Source organism: Equus quagga, chromosome 22, assembly GCF_021613505.1.
Source record: "Equus quagga isolate Etosha38 chromosome 22, UCLA_HA_Equagga_1.0, whole genome shotgun sequence".
Taxonomy (NCBI): domain Eukaryota; kingdom Metazoa; phylum Chordata; class Mammalia; order Perissodactyla; family Equidae; genus Equus; species Equus quagga.
The window spans coordinates 18,983,935-19,007,613 of NC_060288.1; the positions used below are offsets into that span (position 1 = coordinate 18,983,935).

The following is a 23,679-nucleotide window of genomic DNA, read 5'->3' on the forward strand; positions in this document are numbered from 1 at the left end:
CGCAGGTGACGGAGGCCGGGTGGTGGAGCGCTGCGCCGTCCCGCTCCCTGACTGGCTGGTTTGGGCGTCAGGGTCGTGAAGGTAGGACTGCCGGTCTCGGGCGGCCACTTTCCTCTCTCCGGCTGCCCGCAGTCAGAGCATGTCCCCTAGAACCCGAGGAGCCCCGGCCGGGCTTGCTTAGAGAAGACGCGGACCCCCAGCACTTGGGTCCTGGGCGTTCCGTCCCGCTCCTCTGTCGCTGGAGAACCGCCGGGCTGAGCAACTGGGAGAAGCAGGCCAGAGCTTTCTAGGGCCTCGGGCCCGGGGCCCCGTGGAGGATGAGCTGGCTCTTTCCCCTGACCAAGAGCGCCTCCTCCTCCTCCGCAGCTGGGTCCCCCGGTGGCCTCACCAGCCTCCAGCAGCAGAAGCAGCGGCTGATCGAGTCCCTCCGGAACTCACACTCCAGGTGACTGGTCGCTGCCTCTTCGACAGGAGGAAAAAGTAGGGCGGGAGGGCGGGCTGTTCTAACCACACTCAGAGCAACGCAGGCCGACTCCCCGCCAGCTGCCTCCTTTCGATAGACGTCCCTTCGTCCTGGGTCGCACGCTTGCCCTCCCATCCCAGCCCCGTGTTCAGGGTTTTCCTCCAGACCCACCCTCCCTCCCTCGTGCCCCAACCACTGCCCAGCTCTTCTAATTCTGACTTGCTCATCCCTCCTGACACATCGCTGCTGACTGTAATCTGTCTCATAGTCTATATCCAACGTCCATTGCTTTGCCCTTCTTCCTCACTCCCCTTTCACGTGATCGCTGTGTTGGCAGAAATGTTAAAATACTGTACTTGGCGAAAAAGAACTGCGAAGAGTAATCTCCAAGTTTCACAGAGAGTGGAAAATTTTTGACAAAAACGAAACATCAAAGGAAAGGAAAGCCAGAGGTTTCATCGGTGACGACTTGTCGTCTGGGAGTGACATACTCAATCCTCTTAAGTCTCTAATTTTAGATTTACCCTGTTCCAACAACCTCCCCGTCTCTGGCAACTACCAGTCTCAGCATATTTCTCACTCTTTTATTCTGGTTTCCACACTCAGGAAACTTATACTCATCTTGATTCTTCTGTTGTCTTCCTCTGAGTTTTTCATTTTCAGCATGGTCAGAATAGAAATATTTTGCAATTCAAATTATTTCCACTATTTTTACTGTAAACTGGTTTGCTGCAGCCTTTTATATTGCAGATGTCTGTGGCCTCTAATGATTTTCAGAAATTAGAACTGCCTCTTTCTATGAATTATGCAAGTATATTTAGTTCTTAATAGTGTCACAGCGTGTATTTGAATGTAGAGATTTCAACATCATACAACCCTAACCCTTTTAAAAATGGATTTTTCATACATTTAAAAAATGTATATTCTGAGATAAAATTGATTAATTGCTGTTGACCAAACTATTAGAGTCCATTTTATCTGTTACAATAATAATTTTTCCGAAGCAAGTAAGTTATAGTGTAGAATAATTTTAAATCAGATACTCTATTGTTAGACAAATTCACTGCAAAATACATTTGGCTAAAGTGAGACCTCTTGCTGATTGAACTTCAGGTGTTTCTGGATTCTTTGTCTCAATTGTGCTGCTTGTTCAGAACTTTCAAAAGGTGACAGTTTGTGATGGTTAACAGGAAAGAGTGGCATGCTGTTTGATTTAATGGTGGCTTTCTTTTTGGAAAATCAAGTTTACAGAATTCTTACAAGTGAACCGTATTCTCTGTTTGTTCTTTACTAACCTGTAAGAGCGGCTTTTACAGGATATGCTTATAAAAAGGTGACTCATCTTGAACAAACATAAGTGTGTCCTCTTAGAAGGCGTCACCTTAGAAGACTATCGTGTACTAGTACTGCTATTACCAAAGTACCTTTTAGACCCATACCTTTGGCATTAATTGCTTTTAAGCGTTTAGTCTATTCTATTGAATATTCTCAGTGCTGACAAGTTTTTATTCTTTGAGGTTGGAGTTGAATTTTTGAAATACTCCAAAGTCCCTGCTGCTAAAGCTGGTAAATAAGGGAAGTAATTGATCAGAGCTTTATTATTATTTTTTTGGCCTCCTAAATAAGGTGGGATTCTAAAGCAGGAATTGCTGATCTAAGGAGTTCCTGAATTGGCTTAAGAGGATCAATAAATACCCTGAATTAAATGCAGAAAGAATCCGTGTTGTTTGTTATTTTTTGAGCCATAAATTATGGACATATCATTGGACATGTGACGTTATCTACATGTTTTGTAATGTTATGAACATCTACTCCAAGTTCTTGATTCTGTTAATTCTTTTATAAAAATACATGAAGTTTTATTTAATTGAAATAGTTCACATTTATAAACTATACTTGGATAATTCTGGAGACAATTAAGTAGGTCATGTGCTTCCAGTTTTCAAGGGATGGTGTGATCCCAGAAAAAAATGTCATCCATACGTTATAAATCTAGCTTGTAAAAATGGTCTTTCTGTTCAGTATCTGACAATACATTGCTTGAGTAGCCAAATTCAATAGTACACTTTATAGGTAAAGATTTTTGTGCAAGAAGACACTGTGATTGATTATTCTGAAGGTGCACTCTGCAAAAGTTGAAAGAATGTTTCAAATGGTATGTTAGTGAATAATACAAAACTTTTTAAATTATGAGTATCAGTGTCTTATTGCATGCTGCCCAACTCCCTCATGTTTCATACTCTATCCCTTCCCCAAGTCAGCACCTCTTTCCTGGCAGTGAAAGTATCGGACTTCTTTTCTTCTGCCCTCCTCAGTAACCTTTCTCCACCCCTTTCTCTCATCTACCTTCCAACACTTCTTTTAACTCCTTATAATTCAAAATAGTCCATTGCAGGAAAGGGTCTGTTTAATTCTCTTTCTCTAATGAATGTAAATTCCTTTTTTAGTTAAATTAAGAAATTCTTACTTTCTCATGTTCCTCAGGCCTCTCCTAAAAGCTAGCTGAATTTTCTGTGTATCTCCTCATCTGTGTCTTACTGGTAAGGCAGGGCAAATGGGAAACTGTCATAGATGACAAAAAAAGTGTTTAACTAAAGCATAATAATGTGTTTATCTGCTATGAAATGGAAACTGAAAGTTATGTAGACTAGGTTCAAGTAATATATTCCACCTTCTGAATAACAGTCATCACAGTATTCAGTTTACCGCTAAAGTTCCGGACTTTATGGGCAGGAGTAGAACTAATTCTGTTGTTTCTTGTACTTCCTAAAGAGACTCACTCTAATGGACACTGTTGGTTTCCCACCCAAATCCATTTCCCTTGACTCCTTGGGAGAATACCTGTTTTTATCTGGGTTCCTAGTCTGTAGGGCCCTATACTTAATGGAGGCTGTGCTCTTTTCAACCTCTGTAGGTAGATAATGATTGATTGCACCAGTGTTGGTGTTCTCATTCCCCCTGCTAGTTATCATTTCCCCTGCTAGTTATTGTGGAAGCAGGGCTCTATTCGTCAATGGAAGTTGGAGAAGTCAGCTGAGGAGCTGCTGAAAACATTTTCTCGGTAATAGAGATATGTAAAAGAAATGCCTCTTTTATAGGTTGGATATTGTTGTGTTATGTGGGACATCTGGAATGCTTGGATCATGAAAGAAGACAGGCTGACTACTGAATGTGGTAGAACAGAAAGATGGAATGTCTGTGATAATACTGTGATGCTGAATTAACCAACTCTGGGAACTTCCTGCCTCTGAACTTCTTGCTATATAAGATTAATAACCCCTCACTATTTAAGCCACTTTTTAGCCTGGTTTTTCAGTTATTTGCAGTTGAAAATATCCCAAGTGATACTCACAAACCTCAATGTTCAAAGATTCTTGAGCAGCAAAGCTGTTAAGTATTTCTCTGCGTTGCACCTGCAATCGGAAATTATTAAAAGTAGTAGTCTTGACAGTTATCCGAACTATCCTGGTTTCTCTTCTCTCACAATATCTAAAGTTAATTAGTTTCTTTATTACTTTATTTCCTTAGCTCTAAAGCAACATCCCGGAGCTATGTTGTAAATGGTAATTATTATCTGTAATTAACTACATAAATTCAAAGTTATACAAATAGTAATCCTTCTTTCTTACCTTTTACTTAGGGAGATCAGCCCGCTCAATTAAAGGACTTCTGAATTCATTTTAATAATCACATAGTAATTCTGATGCTATTTTTATTTTATATGCAGTAAGAAAATCTAATTTGAGAGTTACTATGTTTATCAGAATTGCTTTCTTTTTCACACTGGTACTACTAATAGTCTTAATGAAAGAAGCCCTGAAGCAGAAGTCAGGAGATACTGATGTGTTATTAAGTGGCAGTGCAACCTTGGATGTCCATGTAACCTTCGTAGGTCTTAGGACACTGAAGTGAAAAGATTGACTACCTGATTTCTTACTGCCCTGCCCAACTGTGAAAGTCTCTTGGTTCCTCAGGTTCCTCAATGTAATCACTCTCTTAGAAATAAGACAAAATGAATTTCATCAATATAAATGGAAGCAGGCAAAAATCGTTGACATTGGGGAAAGCAGCATGACTTAGGTGAATGAAAGCTTTGTAATCAGACTGTCCTGGATTTCGATCTTGGCTCAGCACATACTAGCAATATGACCTCTTGGCAAGTTACTCAACTTCTCTGAGCCTCCAGTTCCATCTGTGAAATCAGGAATTGTGATTCCTATCGTGCAGGATTGTTAATATTTGAGTAATATATATAAACGTTTATTAGAGTATCTGGCACATAGTAAGCATGTGACAAATTATATTCCCTCTCTGCACTGCGTAGAGTATGCCTGGACTCTTTGCCTCTTAGCCTGCATGCTTCTAGCTGGCTTATTGTTTATGAATCCTCACAGGCCTACCTACAGCTCATTTGTCTCTGGCAGGACTGCCTCTGACTTTCCGTTCAGAAAGAAAGTCTGTTCCAAGAGTTAGTTTCTTCCCAAATGAAATGTACCTATTTTGAAGGATTTTAGATCTAATACGTGTAAAGAAACTAGAATATTATCTGCCACATTTTATGTACTCTGTAAATGGTAATTATTTTATTTATGTATCTTAAAAATAATAGTACCAATTTCTATAGTCTGTAAAAATTGTTTTGAATTTTCTTTTGCTGCCTCTTCCTGGATCTCGTTGTTCTCCCGGTTGCCCAAACCTTTGACCTCATACCTTCCTTGGGGAGTCTGCTATTGTATAGTTTTCTACTCTATAGCTGTTAAGTTTAACCCCTTGCTCACAGTTAGAAGACCTTCTCCCCTAAACTCACAGGTTTCTCAGTAAGCCTAAATTCCATACCTTTCTTTCTATAGATTCCACTGTCAGCTCATAAGGACTCACACACAAACTTAACAAATTTATAATGGGAGCATATTTGTGTGTGTTTTAACCTGAGCAATGTTATGTTTTTTAAAAAACAGATCCATTGCCAACATTTATAATTTGAGATTTTTCATTGAAATATCCAAATTTCCAACTTTTTTTTAATAGACTATTGTTTAGAGCAGTTTTAGGTTCTTAGCAAAACTGAGTAGCAGGTACAGAGATTTCTCATATAGCCCCTGCCCCCTCCAACTTTTCTTTTAAAAAAGAAGGACCTGGAAAAATCTGACAATAGTTCCTACAGAGCAACATTTGCTTTGAGCTGAAGAACAGCTACCCCCTTTGCTGGGCTGCCCCTTCTGCATTTTACCAGTTTATGATCACTCCCTGTTGTACCACAAGCAACTGCCTCCATTCACCTACATTATCTAACTGTTATAGATGTTTGAGATTAAAACTTCCTTGTGGAAGGAAATCACCTTAAATTATTGCAATAAAAAGTCCTACAGGAATCTGCTATGTCTTTTGAAGCTAAATAAATCTACAAAATGTCAGCATTTTGGTTGAGCTCTTATAGTGAACTTTAAAATTATGTGTATCAAACAGTCCCATAATTAAGTGAATTTTAGTTTGATATATTAAATCATATAGTCTATTTATAACCAGTGATTAAAAGTTAGAATTGCACAGTATATGACACAGTGAAGTATGTTATCATTTAAGAAAAATTTTTCTAAATAGACCATAATAGCTTAAGTGCTGTCTCTAGTTAATTTTCCCCTTAGTGCTCCTCATCAGTCTGTACCTGCTTTAAAAAAAAAATTATCACACATGCAGTCACTTCTCCATTGCTAGTTGAATCCAGACACATCTACCCCTCCTCTCCTACCCCTGAACTCCTTCCAAGCTGTCTCTACTGTTTGCTTATCTAAGCCAAAAAACCCGGTCATTCTGTTTTTACTCAGTCTTCCATCCCTGCTACCACTGGGTTCTAACTATTCTCTCTGCCTTCAATCTTGTTCCCTTAATATTTTTCTTTCACATGGCTGCACAGTAATCTTTCTAAAATTCAAATTTGACCATGTTGTTCCTTTCAGTGTTTTCCTAACTCTTCCCCAGAAAAGTCCAGACTTGTTTGTTTAATGCCTGGTTGTCACAGAAGATGGTGATGTGACTCGTGGAAAGGTGTCAACCGAGAGAATGTAAAGTTTCTTTAATGGCAAAGGATATGGAGACTTTTAGAGACTTGGTGTTATTTCATATCTGAAGCTTTTCTAATGGTGTTTCCTCTGTCTAGAATGTCCTCTTCATTTCCCTGAGTCTCTTTCCAGGGTGTTAACTCTTGACTTTTAAATGTAGCTCAGATATTATTTTTTTTCCCAGAAGACCCTACCACCCCTACCCCTATTTAGGTTGGATGCTTTCTTCTATGTTCCCATATCGCTTTGCACATCTCTGTCATTGTCCTTTGTGTTCTATAGAACACTGTTCAAAAATACTGTAAAATAAGTGGCCCATGTCAAACAGATTTAGAAAACAAAACAAAATCAAGCTCTTGAGAATTTCTCAAAGCCTTTAATATGCTAAAGTGTATTAGTATTCTCCAAGAGAAGGATATACTATGAAGCATTTTCCAAACAGAGCACTGAACCATATATCTGAGCTGTTTATTTTAAATTTCCAGTTTCTTAATTTTTCATTTTCATTTCAACTGTTGTGTGTGTGTGAATGCAAGTGCTATTTTCTTTTGTTCCTCTGAGGATATTAATTATAAAAACTTATAGTCTTCTCTTTGCTCAGTTAACTCTGTTTCCTTGAGTTTTGTGTTTTGGGCTTGTTGAGTTTGGTACATGCCTAGCATTGTTTTGTTTTATTCACACCTTTGTGATGTATTCATTTCTGTATTTGAGGTTCCTTGTTGACTTGTTTGTGGATACTTAACTCTTTATCATAGCCTGCCTTGGGTGATGAATGGAAAAGAATGACTTGCTCCAGTGTGGGGCAAGCTGCTAGTTGTCTTTGGGGAATCAAGGCTTCCTGGGGGTCAGTAGCTTCCTAAGGCACTGCTGCCTTAGAGGCTACCTCCCTGTGATATTCCAGGGGCAGCTATTACTGCCCTTTGCTGAAAAGAGGAGAGGACTTTAGCCTGCACGCTGTTCCATGTGTCTGCCCGTTCATTACTTGGAGAAATGCTCCTGCCCAGCCCTCCAGATTTGGTTTGCAGTGATTTGGTTCAAGGGTTTGGAGGACCTTCAGACTGCTCCTACTTCACATTGCTCTTAGGTTTTGAGTTGTCATTAGTTCCTGTATTTACTTTCTTTTTCCTTATTTTCACCCTTTTCCTTAAATCTAATCCTATCTTTTTTATCTTTCAGGGATTCTTCAAAATTTTTGTCAGCTTGTGGTACTATTTACTTTCCAGCACTGCTACAGATTTGCTTTTTAAAAGTCTGTTTTGATATTTCCTGGAGATTTAGATGGAAAAGGGAAGTTATCTATTCTTCATATACCATCTTTAGGCATCTGAATCCTTTATTTGCAAGATTCACCTATAAACATTCCTTGAATTACCCTACGCTGTGAGAAATGCATGCTATCAGTATCTTGAATTGCTCTTTTGTAGTCACTTGACTTCCTCTTCCTCCTGTGTGCCTCCTCAGAGCAAAGACCACACTGTATTCATCTGTATATCTCCTTTCCTTGCAAGATGCTGGATATACAGTAGCTGTTCACTGGAACCAAGTTTTATGAGATCCAAGTTTACACAAGATATAAAGTAGGAGATAAATAACGCTTTGTTCTACAAAAGGAATCTTTTAACCATAACTAGTGCCTCTATTGCATTTCAAGGTCTGTTTGTTTATAGTTGGAGGGACTGTCAAAGAAATGAGGATGCCAATTAATCACACATTCTGCCTAACAAATTTATCTGTTGTTTCAGCTTTCTTTAGTCTTAAGCAGATTCAGAGCCATGGAGGTAAAACCCTAGTAATTCGCTTATCTCATAGAACCTAGAAAATAAAATTATTCTTAGAAGGTTATTTAAATTTTCTCTTGTGGCGTGATTACACTACTACTTTAAAATATGTGTGTGTGTTTACATTCAGAGTAGTACCACCTGTCAGCATAAAGGTATGGCTCTAAGAATGCTTATCATAGTGAAAATTGGAAATAACCTAAATATCTACTAGTAGAGAATATGTTAAACAATATACGAGAACATTATGCAGCATTAAAAAAAGACGTTGTAAAATAACATTTACTAACTTAGATCATCACAATAAATTATTGCGTGGGAAAACACCGTTACAAAATTGCAGTATAATTGTATTTTCACTTTAGATAAGGCTATGAATGTGGGAAGATAACATGGTTATACACCAATATGTTAGCAGTGGTTATCTTGGGAAAATGAGATCCTGAGTGATTTTTATATTCTCTTTGCTTATTCTTTTTTTCAGGGAGAATGAATTATTTTTAGAATAAGTTTTTTAAAGTCATTTAAAATAACAAAAAATTCAAAATCGCATTTGGGATGAATATTCAGGGATGATTTTTATTTTAGTTAAGTAAAACAAATATCTGTCATTTTGTCTAATGCAGCTAGTATAGGGAAGGAAAAGTTTTTCTCCATCCTCTTAAGGTCCCTGGCTGGGTCTGAAAGTTAAACTTACAAAGAGAGATTAACAGGAGAAAAGTATACAAGTTTATTTAATATAAGTTTAAATGACACAGGAGACTTTATGAGGAAGTGAAGACCCAAAGAAACAGACCTGAGATTTTGTGCTGGGTTTGATGAAGAGTGGAGGAGTAATGATGGGTTAAAGAGTTTGAGGTAATTGTAGTAAAGAGGTAGGGGACTTGGCAAGACCTGTTTGTTGGGATTCTTCTTAGTGTCCCTTGTCTTCAGAGATAAGGATGTTCCTTTCCTCTTGGTATAGGGAGAGGGCCCCTCACACGAGGTGTTATGACCTCTTTCAGGGAAGAAGTGTGAGGTGCTAGAGGAGCTCAGAGGAACCTTCCATTTTCTGCTGTTTTATCCAACTCCTTCACCTTAAAATAGCCAAGGTACCATATTTTGGGGTAGTATGTCCTGAACCCCATCAATTGCCATGATTAACCTTTTGTTTTGGAATTTGTTAATGATGGTTCAGCTGTCATTAATATTATGAGTATTAACTTCATTTATCTTCGATACCTCATTTGTGAAGGAAACTTGTCAAAAATTTTAATAAATGTCAAGAATATAATTGTGAGGACAATGAATTGAACACTTCTAGCCAATGATTTAAGTAAAAATTATTTTAATCAAATTCACTTTATTTTCCATAGAAGTCTTCTATAAAAATACAAACAATGTCTGAAAAACTGAATTAAAACCTTATTACTACAGATTTTAATAGGCTCCAACTTGGTTGCATGTTCTAAATGCTTATTCAATAATAGGTGGCATACACTGAACAATTATTATGGTATTATGTGGAAGGCTTTACATGCATTATCTCATTTAATCTAACATCTCTTTTAGGTAGATAGATACTTTGAACATCTCCATGCCCCATTTGAGAGGGAAGGCTTAGACAGGTTAAGTATCTTGGCCGTGATCACACAAGTAAATGGTAGAGGGAGGATTTGAACCCAGGAAGCCTAATTTAAGAGGTCGTACCCTTAATCACTGAGATAATCTACTTGGCTTTGAATTGGTGGATGCTTTTGTGACCAGTATTCTCTTGAAGCAATGACACCTTAGGGTCCTAAGATAACATAGAGGAATAAAAAACTTAAGCCATTTTATTGATTACGTGGTGTTCATGCAACCGAGGAGGCTGTCAGTATCCTAGTCCAGACCTGATCCCCAAAGAGAAACTATATAAAAACGTGTAAGTCCTAATATTGAATATCTGCTTGAGTCTCTTCTCAGCTGTTTCCTCTCCTCAATCAGCCCCATTCCGTGGGTTGTCAGAGGAGGAAACTTATCAACATCTACAATTTCTCTATAACTCTATCCCAACACTTTTTTACCTTTCAAGCTACCTAAAATGTACATATTCCAGAGGCTAAGTTTTTATCAAAGGCCAAAAAATGTAATAGTCCAAAAAATGAGAAAAATAAGTTTTCTAAAGCTATTAGTTGAAGCAACCAAAACAACAAAAGTAAATCATTATGTAAATACTAGATCTTTCAGAGTATTCATACTAGAAAAAGTTTCACATCTATTTGAATATTAAGCTTCCTTTCAATCTTAATACTACTTAACATTTTTCCCTTTGGAAATATGACTGTTAGCTAGAATTCCAAGTGAGCCTCCAAAAGATTTGGTTGGTAGGTTATAATTGTAACAATGTATACCTGCAATTAACAATAAAATAAAATTATCAGGGTTGGCCCAGTGGCATAGCGGTTAAGTTCACATACTCTGCTTTGGTGGCCAGGGTTTGACAGTTCGGATCCTGGGCGCAGACCTACATGCTGCTTATCAAGCCATGCTGTGGCAGGTGTCCCACATACAAAAAAAAGTAGAGGAAGATGAGCACGGATTTTAGCTCAGGGCCAATCTTCCTCAGCAAAAAGAGGTGGATTGGCAGTGGATGTTAGCTCAGGGCTAATCTTCCTCTAAAATAAAATAAAATTCTAAATGTAGAATATTGAAGTATAAAGGACTTATATTAGTTGGCAAGTATATTCAACTGCTAGTAACAAAGACTCCCCAAATAGTGGCTTAAACAAAATAAAAGTTTCTTTTTATCTCATGTAAAAGAAATTCAGTGTGACAGTTTTGTAGTCATCAAGGACCCAAGCTACTTCTTTCTATCTGCTTAGCTCTACCTTCTGCATAGCTTCCATGCTCAGGGTCCTATATTGCTGTTAGAAGTCTAGCCATCAGGTCCAGGCAGGAAAGGCAAATAGACTCAAGGGCAAATGTTCCCCTTTAACATGCTTTCCTGGAAATTCCACCCCACAACTTTCCTATTCTAATTGGCTAGAACTTAAGTCTATAGCAATAATTAGCTGCAAGAAAGGCTAGAACATTGTTACTCAGAATAAAATCAGGCTTCTCTTACTTAGGAAGAAAGGGAATATGTTTTTGGAAAGCAGCCAGCAGTGTCTGTTTTAAGACTGTAGGAGACATCTCATCCAGACTTCTAAATTTAAGCTTTAAGATCCAGACTTCCCTAGCTGTCTGTACAGCTGGGTAGTGGCAGAGTTGTAATCAGAACCCAGATATCTTGCTCACCTGTAATAACCAGAGGGCTCACAATTGCTTCTATTAATGATGAATTAGATAAAGTGGTCGTAAATCAATCTAGCATTAATACAAGAGTTTTTCTTTGTCTCAACATCTACCCACTTCCAACACAAACACTTGTATATCTCGGAATATTATTGCCCACTTACTTGATAAACCTTTCCCTGATCATTTTTCCCTCGATACAAGTTATATTGGCTATCTAGATTCTGTGACTGAAAGTAGTTTTAGTAGACTGTAAAAACATTTAACATCTGTTTTTAACATTAATGGTTTTATGACTTCGCATAAATTTTTTTCTCAATTTTCTTTTACAGTATAGCAGAAATACAGAAAGATGTGGAATACAGGTTGCCATTCACCATAAACAACCTGACAATTAACATTAATATGTGAGTAGATTTATATCCTGTTTTTTCATGTAATAGGACTTAAAAAAATATTATTATTTTGTTTCTTAGTTGTTATTAGAGGTAAACTTTTCAAAGTGAACTTATTTCAGATATTCCTTTTCTAATAACTACAATTTATCAAATTACACAATTTCATGAAATAAAAAATTTTCAAAGACATCATTGTAATTTATATTCCTGTAAGAAAGAAATTATAAAAGAGGAAATGCAATAGAAAGATGTAATAATTCTAGTACTGTAATCGTTTTTTTTGATTTGCACTAAAGTCTTAGCTGGAGGTAGGCTGAAAGGGTAAGAATGATAATGCCAATCAAAGGTATCATGTATGGAAAACCGTTAGAGATATATTCACCTTTACATCAGAAACAAGTGAAAATATTCTAGTTTTCACCAACAGATATATCAACCAGAGAGTTCAAGGCTGAATTTGATCTGCTGATAATTTTTAAAGAAAAAAAATTAAAAGTTAAAAATATAATCATGAGTTTATTAAGTTATAAAGAGGAAAGGTTGGACACAGTGATTGCTGAAGTACCCATTTGATCCTAAGTGCAATTATTAGTCTTTAGTATGAAAGAATTCAGTTATTACCTCAGATTGCATTAGGTAGCTGGCTGCTAGAGTGAGTGTTTGGGTGAGGTTAAAAGGCACCTCACTTGAAGATAGTTACCGTGGCTTATTCATCTTCATATCCTCATCGCCTAGCATAGTGCCTGCACTTAGAAGGCCTTATTAAATCCTAGTAGAATGAGTGAATTAAAGCATGAATATATAAGAATGCCAAGCATTGTGCTACATTACCTTGATATAAAGGAGCTTTTTGAATCCTTACAGCAGCTCTGTAAATTGGGGCAAATTACAGACACATAGGTGGTGAATAGTTTAGTCGGGATACAAAGCCAGATTGGTTGGACTCCAAAGGCCATTCATTACCTTTTTTATCAAACTATTTTAACATCTTCAACTCTATAAATAAATTAGTTTTATTTCTCTTCAAATACCCTAGGTAGAGCTAAGTAGGAGAAGCCAACAAGAACCCAGTTTTCTTCCTGACAGTGCTACCAACAAGTAGTTTTCTGAGCCAACAGGGGAACAGAGAGACAGTGTAAAGGGACATATTCATCTGAGTTCTAGAGAATATTTAGAAAACAGGCTTTTATATCCAGTAAAATCCCATTTTTTAAGACTTCACTCCCTAATTTTAAATTTGTAGTAGTTCAAAAGTTACGATTTTCACTTTTTTTTGTATTGAGAATTTTCTCTTCTTTACTTGAAACTATGTGGTTGACCTCAAAGTTGGGAGAGATGTATTAATTGGGACATCTAGAAGAGAGCCATATAGAACGAAGGCATAATGCCAACTACAATGTTTCAATCCTAGAACTTTCTGTTTTGTTCACTTACTATTTAAAAATTCAATAGATAGTGAAATAATTCTTAGCATTTCAAAAATCAGAAAACCGCAAGAAAATTATATAGCCAAAACCTGTGGTCCAATAGCCGGACTGGGTAAATATGGTTCACCTAATACAAATGCCTGATCTGATTTTTAGCTGAGATTTTGTATAGCTTGATATATTGTATTTGAAAGTAATTAATTGTCATGATGTGAAGAATATTCTGTAATTCAGGGTATCCATATTCCACATTAAGAAGGTTTTACTGCATTGAATTACTTTATAATCTTTTTGCTAAAGTGTATCCTTTTGTATATTTTCAATCAACTCAAAAACCATAAGAGTACTTTTTACTGAATAATTAATCCAAATGAAAGTATGAAAATTTAATTTGCTAACTAACTTTGTTTTAGGATTATGACAATGTAATGTAACATTTGTTGTCTTTGTTTTTCATTTGTTCTGCCTTTACCAGATTGCTCCCTCCACAATTTCCTCAGGAAAAACCAGTGATCAGTGTTTATCCACCAATACGACATCACTTAATGGATAAACATGGAGTATATGTTACCTCTCCATTAGTAAACAATGTATGTATATGGTATAATTTATTCCAGAGTAATATAACAGGTGTATTACTTTTCTACTAAATATTTTAGAAATCTAAAATGCATTTAGCATCTCATTTTGAAATTAGTAATTTTCAAAAAGATTTTTCACTATATATAATAAATAATACTGATTTGAAACTTGTTTTTCAGTGGCGAGGACCTGTTGATGTTAGAACTTTGATTCAGAGTAGATCTTTCATAGTTGTTAGGGGGATAAAATTCAAATATGTCTTGAAGTTCTAGGATGTGCATATGATTGATTAATGTGAAGGATTGTACCTTAAGTGTACTCTCAGTATTTACCTTTGACCCTTCAAATTATTGTAAATAGTGAAGTGTGGAAATATTTCAGCTTCATTATTGATTAAATAGACCTTTAACATGATTTATGGTATTGATTGTATAAGAAAATATTGTAAGTTGTGGATTACTAATGTGTTCATTTGACACAATATCCTTTGGTTTTCATTTAATTCTTTTTTTTTTTTTTTTTTTTGAGGAAGATTAGCCCTGAGCTAACTACTGCCAATCTTCCTCCTTTTGCTGAGGAAGACTGGCCCTGAGCAAGCATCCATGCCCATCTTCCTCTATTTTATACATGGGACGCCTACCACAGCATGGCTTTTTGCCAAGCGGTGCCAGGTCCGCACCCGGGATCCTAACTGGCGAACCCCGGGCCGCCGAGAAGCAGAACATGCGCACTTAGCCGATGTGCCACCGGGCCAGCCCTTCATTTAATTCTTGACTTGTGAAAGTGGATTTAAGATTAACTTTTAGAGTGACATTATTCTAATGAAACTTTAGTGTTTTTCTGAAAGTGATTTTGATCATCCTTATTATTGTATTACTTTCAGTTTACAATGCACTCAGATCTTGGAAAAATTATTCAGAGTCTGTTGGATGAGTTTTGGAAGAATCCTCCAGTTTTAGCTCCTACTTCAACAGCATTCCCATAGTAAGTATATTTATAGCAAAAATGTTCGTATGTATTTATTTTCATTTATTTTTATCAAAGTAATCAAAATATAGTTTAAAAATTCAAATGATGTTAAAAGGTAATCCTCTGCTTTCCACCTCCCCACCTTCACACAGATACATTCGTACTCTTCAGAGGCAATTGTGTTTTCTTTTAGCTTATTCTCTAATATTTACCTTCATCTTTCTGAATAATATAGACATCCTGCTATCTCTTGCTTCTTTCGTTTTAGATATTGTCTGTTGCCCTCCTATTATGATTGATGAGGAATTTAGGTAAATCTTTCACAAATCTTCCTTTCTCCTCATCCTTTCAGTGAAAGTATATCTTAATTTTTACTTAAATTCAGGTTCAGTGTTTTTGTTACTTTGACTCTGAAAATTCCCTGTTGCTGAGCCAAGTACTTTATTGTGATTACATTTCCTTTATGGTATAACTTTTTGCTTTTTTGCTTACTTTGATGGGTTTTGTTTTCTTAGATCTTTTTAATTTTCCACATCTTTCAGCAGCTTTGAAAACTACCTTTCAAATTGTTTTTTCACATCATCGTAATCTCTAGGTTTGGGTTTTTGTCGTTGCCGACATTGCTTCGTTTTTCCCCTCCATCCTAATTAGTTTATCTCTACGACTGCTGCACAGCTGTCATCATGAGATTTCCCTTTGCTGTGTTCCTATATTGGATTCTCCTTTTTCTGCATCTTGTTTTTCTCTTTCTCAAGCTGTTTCCTAGTTTCGTGCTTTACTGCCTCCCAATAGTATCCTGAGTAAAAGTATGTTCCAGTTACTAAGGATGAATAACAGATTATCCTAAAACTGTTGCTAAAATAATGGCAACATTTATTTTCCTTGTGACTGCAATTTGGTTAGGGACAAGTGGAGATAGCTTGTTTTTTTGCTCCACCTTTTGCATTAGCTGGCATGGCTTGAAGTCTAGGGGTTGAAGTCATCTGAAGGCTCACTTAATTCTCATGTCTGGCAGTTAATGTTGGCTGAATGCTGAGCCCTTAGCAGAGGCTACCAGCTAATACATCTCTATGTGGCCTCTCCATGTGGCTTAGGTTTCCTCCCAGCATGGTAATTGGATTCTAAGGGCGAGCATCTTAGGAGAGAACAGGCCAAGTGGAAGCTGCATAGCCTTTATGATGTAGCCGTACATGTCACTCAGCATCATTTCTGCCACATGCTGTTTGTAAAGTCAGTCACAAAGTCCCACCCAGGTTCAAAGGGGAGGGGAAGTAGACGTCTCTTGCTGGGGTGGCGGAGTTCAAGAAGAGCATGTGGGACTAGAAGTCTGGTTGTGGCCATTTTGGGAAATACAATCGGCCACAGTTCTTCTGGCCACAAGAATTCACGTCTCTCCTGTATGCAAAAATGCACTCATCCCCTGCCCTGAGAACTTCCAGAGTTTGTCACATTACAGAATGAGGCTCATGATCAGGGTCCAGGGTTATACATCTAACTCAGATTCAGGTACAGATGAGGTTGCTCAGGTGTGTTCCTCAAGTAAAATTCCTTTTGATCTGAAGACCAGTGAATTAAAGAGACAGGGTAGCTGTCCCTCACACACCCATCGTACAACAGTAGAACAAGCCTAAGATAACCACTCTAGACCCTTTCACTCAAAAAGGGAGAAAATGGGAGGCACACAGGAGCCGTCGATCCATGGCAGTTCTGAAATCCAGCTGGGCACATGTTGCTATTTCTTTGATTAGAACTCAGTCGTACTTTGTGGGAATGATTCTTCACAGAGTAATTCTGGGTTCTTGGTTTTGCCTTCTGAGTCATTCTTTCTTTCCGTGATATTTAGCTCATGTTTGCAGGTGAGTAGTTTTTTTCAGCCTGCTTCCTGCTTACAGAAGTTTAAGGGTCCACAGGCCTCTCTTCATTTGATACTGTCTCTGTCCCTTTTAGACTAAGATGATGCAATTATTTTAAAATATTTGTAGTTTTCTTATGAATCCATTTCTTTAGACAAAAGCAACACCCCTAGGTCTGCAAAATAAACTGGTAGGCTTCCTGTGAGGCTGCTTAGAGACAACTCCCTTAAGATTCTTAGAAGCCCTAGAAGGCCTTTAGTCTCATGGAGAGTTCTCTGAGGCACTGCATCAGTTCTTTTAGAGATGTTGACAAAGGAGCTTCTAGCCCACCCTGGGTTTCATCTTTTCTTTGAAGCTCTTTCTTAATTTGACAATCTTAGAGAGCCTGGAATGAGAGACATTTTTATTTTCAAACCCAGGACCCAAACCCAAGACTTTTGTCTCTTTATATTTAGTGGTTCTTTCTTTATCTCTCTTTGGTCACGTTTTACTATAGCCAACTAGAAATCAGGTGGCACCTTTAACACCACCTGGAAATCTCCTTAGCTAGAGCATCCAACTCACTAGATGCATTTTTTATTTCCCACGTTATTGCAGGCACCGTTGGTAAACTTTCCAGCCATACATAACAAAGTTCCTCTTCCAATAACATTTCCCTCAGTTTCCTTTGGTGCTCATTGACCCCCTTCTCAAAGGCCTGTCAGACTTCTGCTAACAGTCTCTTTGATGCCCTTCAGTCTTTTACACTCTCCTGAGGGTACATGTAGCTTTCACCTCAGTCCCAAAGCCACTCCCACCCTTTAGGGGTTTTTTGTTACAGCAGCATTCCACTTGCAGGTGCTAAAATCTATTCTGGTTACTAAGGCTTCATGATAAATTACCCACAGTTATGGCTTAAAACAGTGAACACGTTTATTTTGCTCACTAATCTTCAATTCAAGCAGGGTTTGTCAAAGAGCTCTTGTCTGCTGTACTCAGCAGCAGCAGGCTCTCGGGCTGCCCCTCAGAGGCCTTGCCTGGGGATGTCTGCTAGAGTCCCTGGACTTGGCCTCTCTGTGTGGCTTGGGCTTCCTCACAACATAATGGCTGGGTTCCTAGGGTGAACATCCTGAGAAAGAGCTATGAGAAAGTCATATCACTTTCTGTGACTTAGCTGCTGAATTCATCAGTGTCACTTCTACAGTTTGTTAAGGCAATGGAAAAGTCCTGACCAGATTCAAGGGGAGGAAAATAGGCTTTTCATGGCGGAGTGACAAGGTTCTGGAAGAGTGTGTGGGACCAGAAATATTTTGCAACCGTTTTTGGAAAATATAGTATGCCACAAGATGCTTAGAAGATAAATTTTGAGACTTTTTTTTTTAATCTGCAAATGTCTTAACATACTCTCACACTTAATAGTTGATACAGTTCAAATTCTAAGTGGAAGTGGTTTTCCACTCAGAATTTTGAAGGTATTGCTCTATTGTCTAGATATAGGCTTCTATGTTGCTAAGATGTCCAATGTCATTTTGATTTTTGATCCTTTGTAACTTTTTTTCTGTTTAATTTTTCTTTTTTTTTTTGAGGAAGATTAGCCCTGAGCTAACTGCTACCAATCCTCCTCCTCTTTTTCTGAGGAAGACTGGCCCTGAGCTAACATCGTGCCCATCTTCCTCTACTTTCTATGTGGGACACCTACCACCGCATGGCGTGCCAAGTGGTGCCATGTCCGCACCCAGGATCCGAACCAGCGAACCCCAGGCTGCTGAAGTGCACTTAACCGCTGCGCCACCTGGCCGGCCCCTTGATCCTTTGTAACTTGTTTTTTTATCTTTGGCATTCTGAAACTTGCCTGATGATGCAGCTTCTTGTTGGTCTTTTTGTTTCCTCTTCCCGGAATATTTGTTGTCTTTATTGCCCAGTCCTACTTAATTTCAGGAACTTTTTCTTGTTCAGAAGTCAGGAGGCATCTTTCACACTGCCTGGAAATCTGCTTAGCTAGATTATCCAGTTCATTAGGTACATCAGCCCCAGCCCTCATCTTTGCCCTCCTGTGTCTGTGTCCTGGAGTCATGAGCCTCACTGATAGTCTTTATCTGAAAACTGTATTTCCTATTTTGTGTCAGGATAGGGTTAGATATAAACTCATTCACTTTACTTGAAAATACAAGCCAACAAGTTTACTTGCTCCCATTTCAAATAAGTTCTGTGACACAGTACACATTATTAAAAAGCAAGTCTGATGAATTTCTTAGATTATTTTATAGGTTGTACCTGCCACTTAGGTCAAAATAAAGCAAATTGGTTCAAAATTATTAAGACTTTAATTCAAAGATAATACACATATTCTTTCATGTTGCTCATATTGTTCCTAAGTAACTTATGTTATATTTACATGTGTCACTAATATACTTTTAGGTAAAAGTAAAGTTTTAAGATAAATATGGGCCATGCTTTGACATAAACAAGCTTATTAAAAAACTTTTTTAACTTAATTTTTTCAATCAGTCGTATATTCATTTGGCTCAAAATTCAAAAAGTATAAAGGAGTATGAGGGAAAAAGTCTCCTTACCACTTCTTTTTCCCTTGCAACTTAGTTTTTCTTCTCATTGGTAACCAAAGTTGTTCATTTGGGTGCGTATATATGGAATTCCTGAGATATTTTATGCATATACAAGGAAATATGTATATGCAGTATTTTATTCCCTCCTTTTCTACACAAATGGTGACATACTGTTCCCTTGCCTCTTTTTTTCACTCAGTGGTATGGTTCAGAGAGCTTTCCATGTTGTTACTAAAGTACCTCTTCATTCTTCTTTATGGCCACAAAGTATTTGTTTTATGGATGGACCATAATTTATATAACAACACTCCTATTGGTGGATATTTTCATTGTTTCCAATCTTTCCTAAAAGACGTACCCTTCTTTGCCCTCAGTGCTGCGGTGAATAACCTTAAAGATAATTTTACCCAAATATGAGGATACTTGGATACATTTTCCAAGTGATATGCACATTTGCAATCTTGACAGATGCTGCAAAATTACTCTACAGAGTGGTTGTACCAATTCCTACTCCCATACGCAGTGTTTATTTTCCCATACCCTTTGCCAACATAGGAAAAAATGGATCTTTGCCAATTTATAAGCAGAAAGTGATATGTTGATATAGTTTTAGTTTTGTTTACCTTACTAACAGTGAAGTTGAACATCTTTTCCTGTGATTTAGAGATGTTTTTCTTTCCTTTTTGTAACCTGTGTATTCTATCCTATTCTCCATTTTGCTATTGGGTTGCTAGTCTTTTATCAACTTGTAGGAATTCTTTATATACTAGAGAAATTATTCCTATGTCTGTGCTATGAGTTTCAAATATTTTCCCCCAATTTGTTTATTTGTCTTTACTTTTAATGGGCTTTGTTGTATAGAGGTTTTTTTTTAATGTCATGGAATTTATTATTTTCTTTTATGACTTCTGAATTTGGGATCACAGAAAGTCCTTTCCCACCCCAAGGTTATAATCTCCCATTGATTTCTTCTAGTTCTTTTAAGATTTTTTTTTAAACATTTAGATCTCTGCTCCATTTGGTTTTTATCCTATTATAAATATGAGGGTCTGGCTCTAATTTAATTTTTCCCAGATGTCCTGACACTATTTAATGATTGATCTTTTTCACTTATTTGAGATTTATCCTAATTCCCATATGTGTTTGGGCTTTTTCTGGATTTTTATATTCAGTTCCATTGATCTACCTATCCTTTCACAGTATTATGCTTTTAAAAAGTATTTTTTAATTATTAAGGTTTTATAATTTGTTTTTGCTATATGGCAGGGCTAATCTCTCTTTACCGTCCTTTTTCAGATACTTTTCCTTCTATTCTTGCTTATTTATTTTTCTATATAAAGTTTAGTATCACTATACATTTCAAAATCTGAGACAAATGTTTTCTTCCAACATAATTCCAACTTGTTAATTTGTGTCATTAAATGAAATACTGTCATGCGTCATTTAATGACAGGGATACATTGAGAAATGCGTCGTTAGGCAAATTCTTCATTGTGCAAACATCACGGGGTATACTTATACAAACCTAGATGGTGTAGCCTACCACACACCTAGGCTACATGGTACTAATCTTACGGAACCGCTGTCATATACGTAGTTCGTCTTTGATGGAAACATCATTATGTGGTGCGTGACTGTGATAGCACTCCCATTAAAAAATTGTTTAAGCTTTATTTATTTTGCAACATGTTTCAATACTTTGAAATCTGTTTTTTCCACCACCACCAAGTAATTTTCAGGGGACATCACTGGGTTTCCTACAAATTTAACTCAATTCTGACTCTCTCTGTCTAGAGATAGTTTCAAATCCCACAGGTTAAGGGCTCAGTCTCACAAGACTGCCCCACTTCAGACACCAATCGAAAATCCACAGGATGTTACCTCTGCTTCTGACCAACTGGCTATAAATTACAGGTTAACCGTGACCCTTCCTCAGATTCGATTAATTTGTTAGGGTGGTTCACAGAACTCAGAGAAACGTTTACTTATGTTTACTGGTTTATTATAAAGGATACTTTAAAGGATACAGAGAAGAATAGCCAGATGAAGACGTACAGAGGGCAAGGTCTGGAAAGGTCCCCAGTGCAGGAGCTTCTGTCCTCATGGACTGTGGGGCACCACCTTCCTGCCATATGGATGCAGTCACCAACAAGGAAGCTTGTCAGATCTCATTGTGGAAGAGTTTTAGTAGAGCTTAATCTGCAGCGCCACTCTTCCCTGAGGTTGGTGGGTGCAGCTGAAAGTTCCAGCCTTCTGTCATGTGGTCTTTCTGATGACCAGCCCCGTCCTGAGACTACATAAGGACCCAGCCTAAGTCATGGCATTAGCGTAAACTCTGGTGCTGGGAATAACAAAAAAGATTCCTATCACTTAGCAAATTACCAAGGTTTTAGGAACTCTATGCCAGGAACTTGGTCAAAGACCAAATATATTTCTTATTATACCACAAATACAAAGTGAAATATTTAATATTTCATTTTAAGAAAACATGAGTTCTTTTATCCTTTACACAGTGACTAAGTCAAATATTGGTATTTAGATTCTTATCTTCAATTATCTTATCTTCAATTCTTATCTGCATTTAGGCCTTACTTACCTAATTATTTTAAAATTTAATTCTCTCTGAATTTCTCTAAGAGAAAAAAAGACTTTAAATGTAAAATATTTATCTTTTTTAGGTATAATTGACATACCATAATAGTTTCAGGTGTACAACATAATGATTCAATATTTGTATATGTTGCAAAATGACCACCACAATAAGTCTAGTTAACATCAGTCACCATACATAGTTGCAAACGTTTTTTTCTTATGATGAGGTTGTGTAAAATCTCCTCTCAGCAGCTTTCAAGTATGCAGTACAGTATTACTAACTGTAGTCACCATGTTGTACTTTACATCCCCATGACTTATTCATTTTATAACTAGAAGTTTATACCTTTTGACCACCTGCACCCATTTCCCCCACCCCCCGCCCTCCACCTCTGGCAACCACCAGTCTGTTCTCTGTATCTATGAGCTTGTTGGTTTTCTTTTTAGATTCTACTTTTAAGTGAGAGCATTCGTCTTTCTCTGTCTGATTTATTTCACTTAGCATAATGCCCTAGGTCCATTCATGTTCTCAAAAATGGCAGGATTTCTTCATTTTTTATGGCTGAATGATATTCCATTGTATATATACACTACGTTTTGTAAACTTGTCCATCAGTGGACACTTAGGTTGTTTTCATATCTTGGTTATTAAATGCTGCTATGAACATGGGGGTACACTTGTTTTAAGTTTTTAAGTTACTGTTTTCATTTTCCTTGGATAAATATCCAGAAGTGGAATTGCTGGATCATATAGTAGTTCTATTTTTAATTTTTTGAGGAACCTCCATGCTGTATTCCATAGTAGCTGCACCAATTTACATTCCCACCAATGATGTACAAGGGTTCCCTTTTCCCACATCACCAGCATTTCTTATCTTTTGTCTTTTTGATGCTAGACCTTCTAACAGATATGAGGTGATATCTCATTGTGGTTTTGATTTGCATTTCCCTGATGATTAGTGATGCTGACAATCAGTCTTTTCATGTACCTGTTGGCCATCTGTATGTTTTTTGGAAAAATGTCTAGTCAGATCTTGTGTCCTGTTTTTGTTTTTTGAGGATGATTAGCCCTGAGCTATCATCTGCTGCCAATCCTCCTCTTTTTGCCGAGGAAAACTGGCCCTGAGCTAACATCCTTGCCCATCTTCCTCTACTTTTTATGTGGGACGCCTGCCACTGCATGGCTTGCCAAGCAGTGCCATGTGCGCACCCTGGATCCAAACCAGCAAACCCCAGGCCGCCAAAGCGGAATGTGTGAGTTTAACCGCTGCCCTACCAGCTGGCCCCTCTTGTGTCCATTTTTTAATTGGATTGTTTTTTTGCTATTGAGTTGTTTGAGTTCTTTATATATTTTGGATGCTCACCCCTTATCAGCTTTATGATTTGCAAATATTTCTCCCATTTAATAGGTTGCCTTTTCCTTTTGTTGATGGTTTCCTTTGCTGTGCAGAAGCTTTTTGGTTTGATGTAGTCCCACTTGTTTATTTTTGCTTTTATTGCCTTTGCTTTTGGTGTCAGATGCAAAAATTCGTTACTCAGATCAATGTAAGGAGCTTACTGCCTATGTTTTCTTCTAAGAGTTTTATGGTTTCAGGTCTTACATTCAAGTCTTTAATCAATTTTGAGTTAATTTTTGTTTGTGGTATAAGACAGTGGTCCAGTTTCATTTTTTTGCATGTGGCTGTCCAGTTTTCCCAGCATCATTTATTGAAGAGACTGTCCTTTCCCCTTTGTATGTTCTCATCTCTATTGTCATAAAT

The 23,679-nt window shown here is 37.4% G+C and overlaps 1 protein-coding gene across 1 annotated transcript in view; it reads left to right on the forward strand.

Moving 5' to 3' along the window:
- The first annotated feature begins 58 nt into the window (after nucleotides 1-58).
- VPS37A (VPS37A subunit of ESCRT-I) overlaps nucleotides 59-23,679 on the forward strand; it is a 42,014-nt gene continuing 18,393 nt past the window's right edge. Inside the window, exons 1-4 of the mRNA XM_046648426.1 lie at nucleotides 59-445; nucleotides 11,888-11,962; nucleotides 13,856-13,970; nucleotides 14,846-14,946. Of these exons, the coding sequence (XP_046504382.1) occupies nucleotides 318-445; nucleotides 11,888-11,962; nucleotides 13,856-13,970; nucleotides 14,846-14,946 (419 nt within the window). The 5' untranslated portion in view covers nucleotides 59-317. The remainder of the gene's footprint in view (nucleotides 446-11,887; nucleotides 11,963-13,855; nucleotides 13,971-14,845; nucleotides 14,947-23,679) is intronic.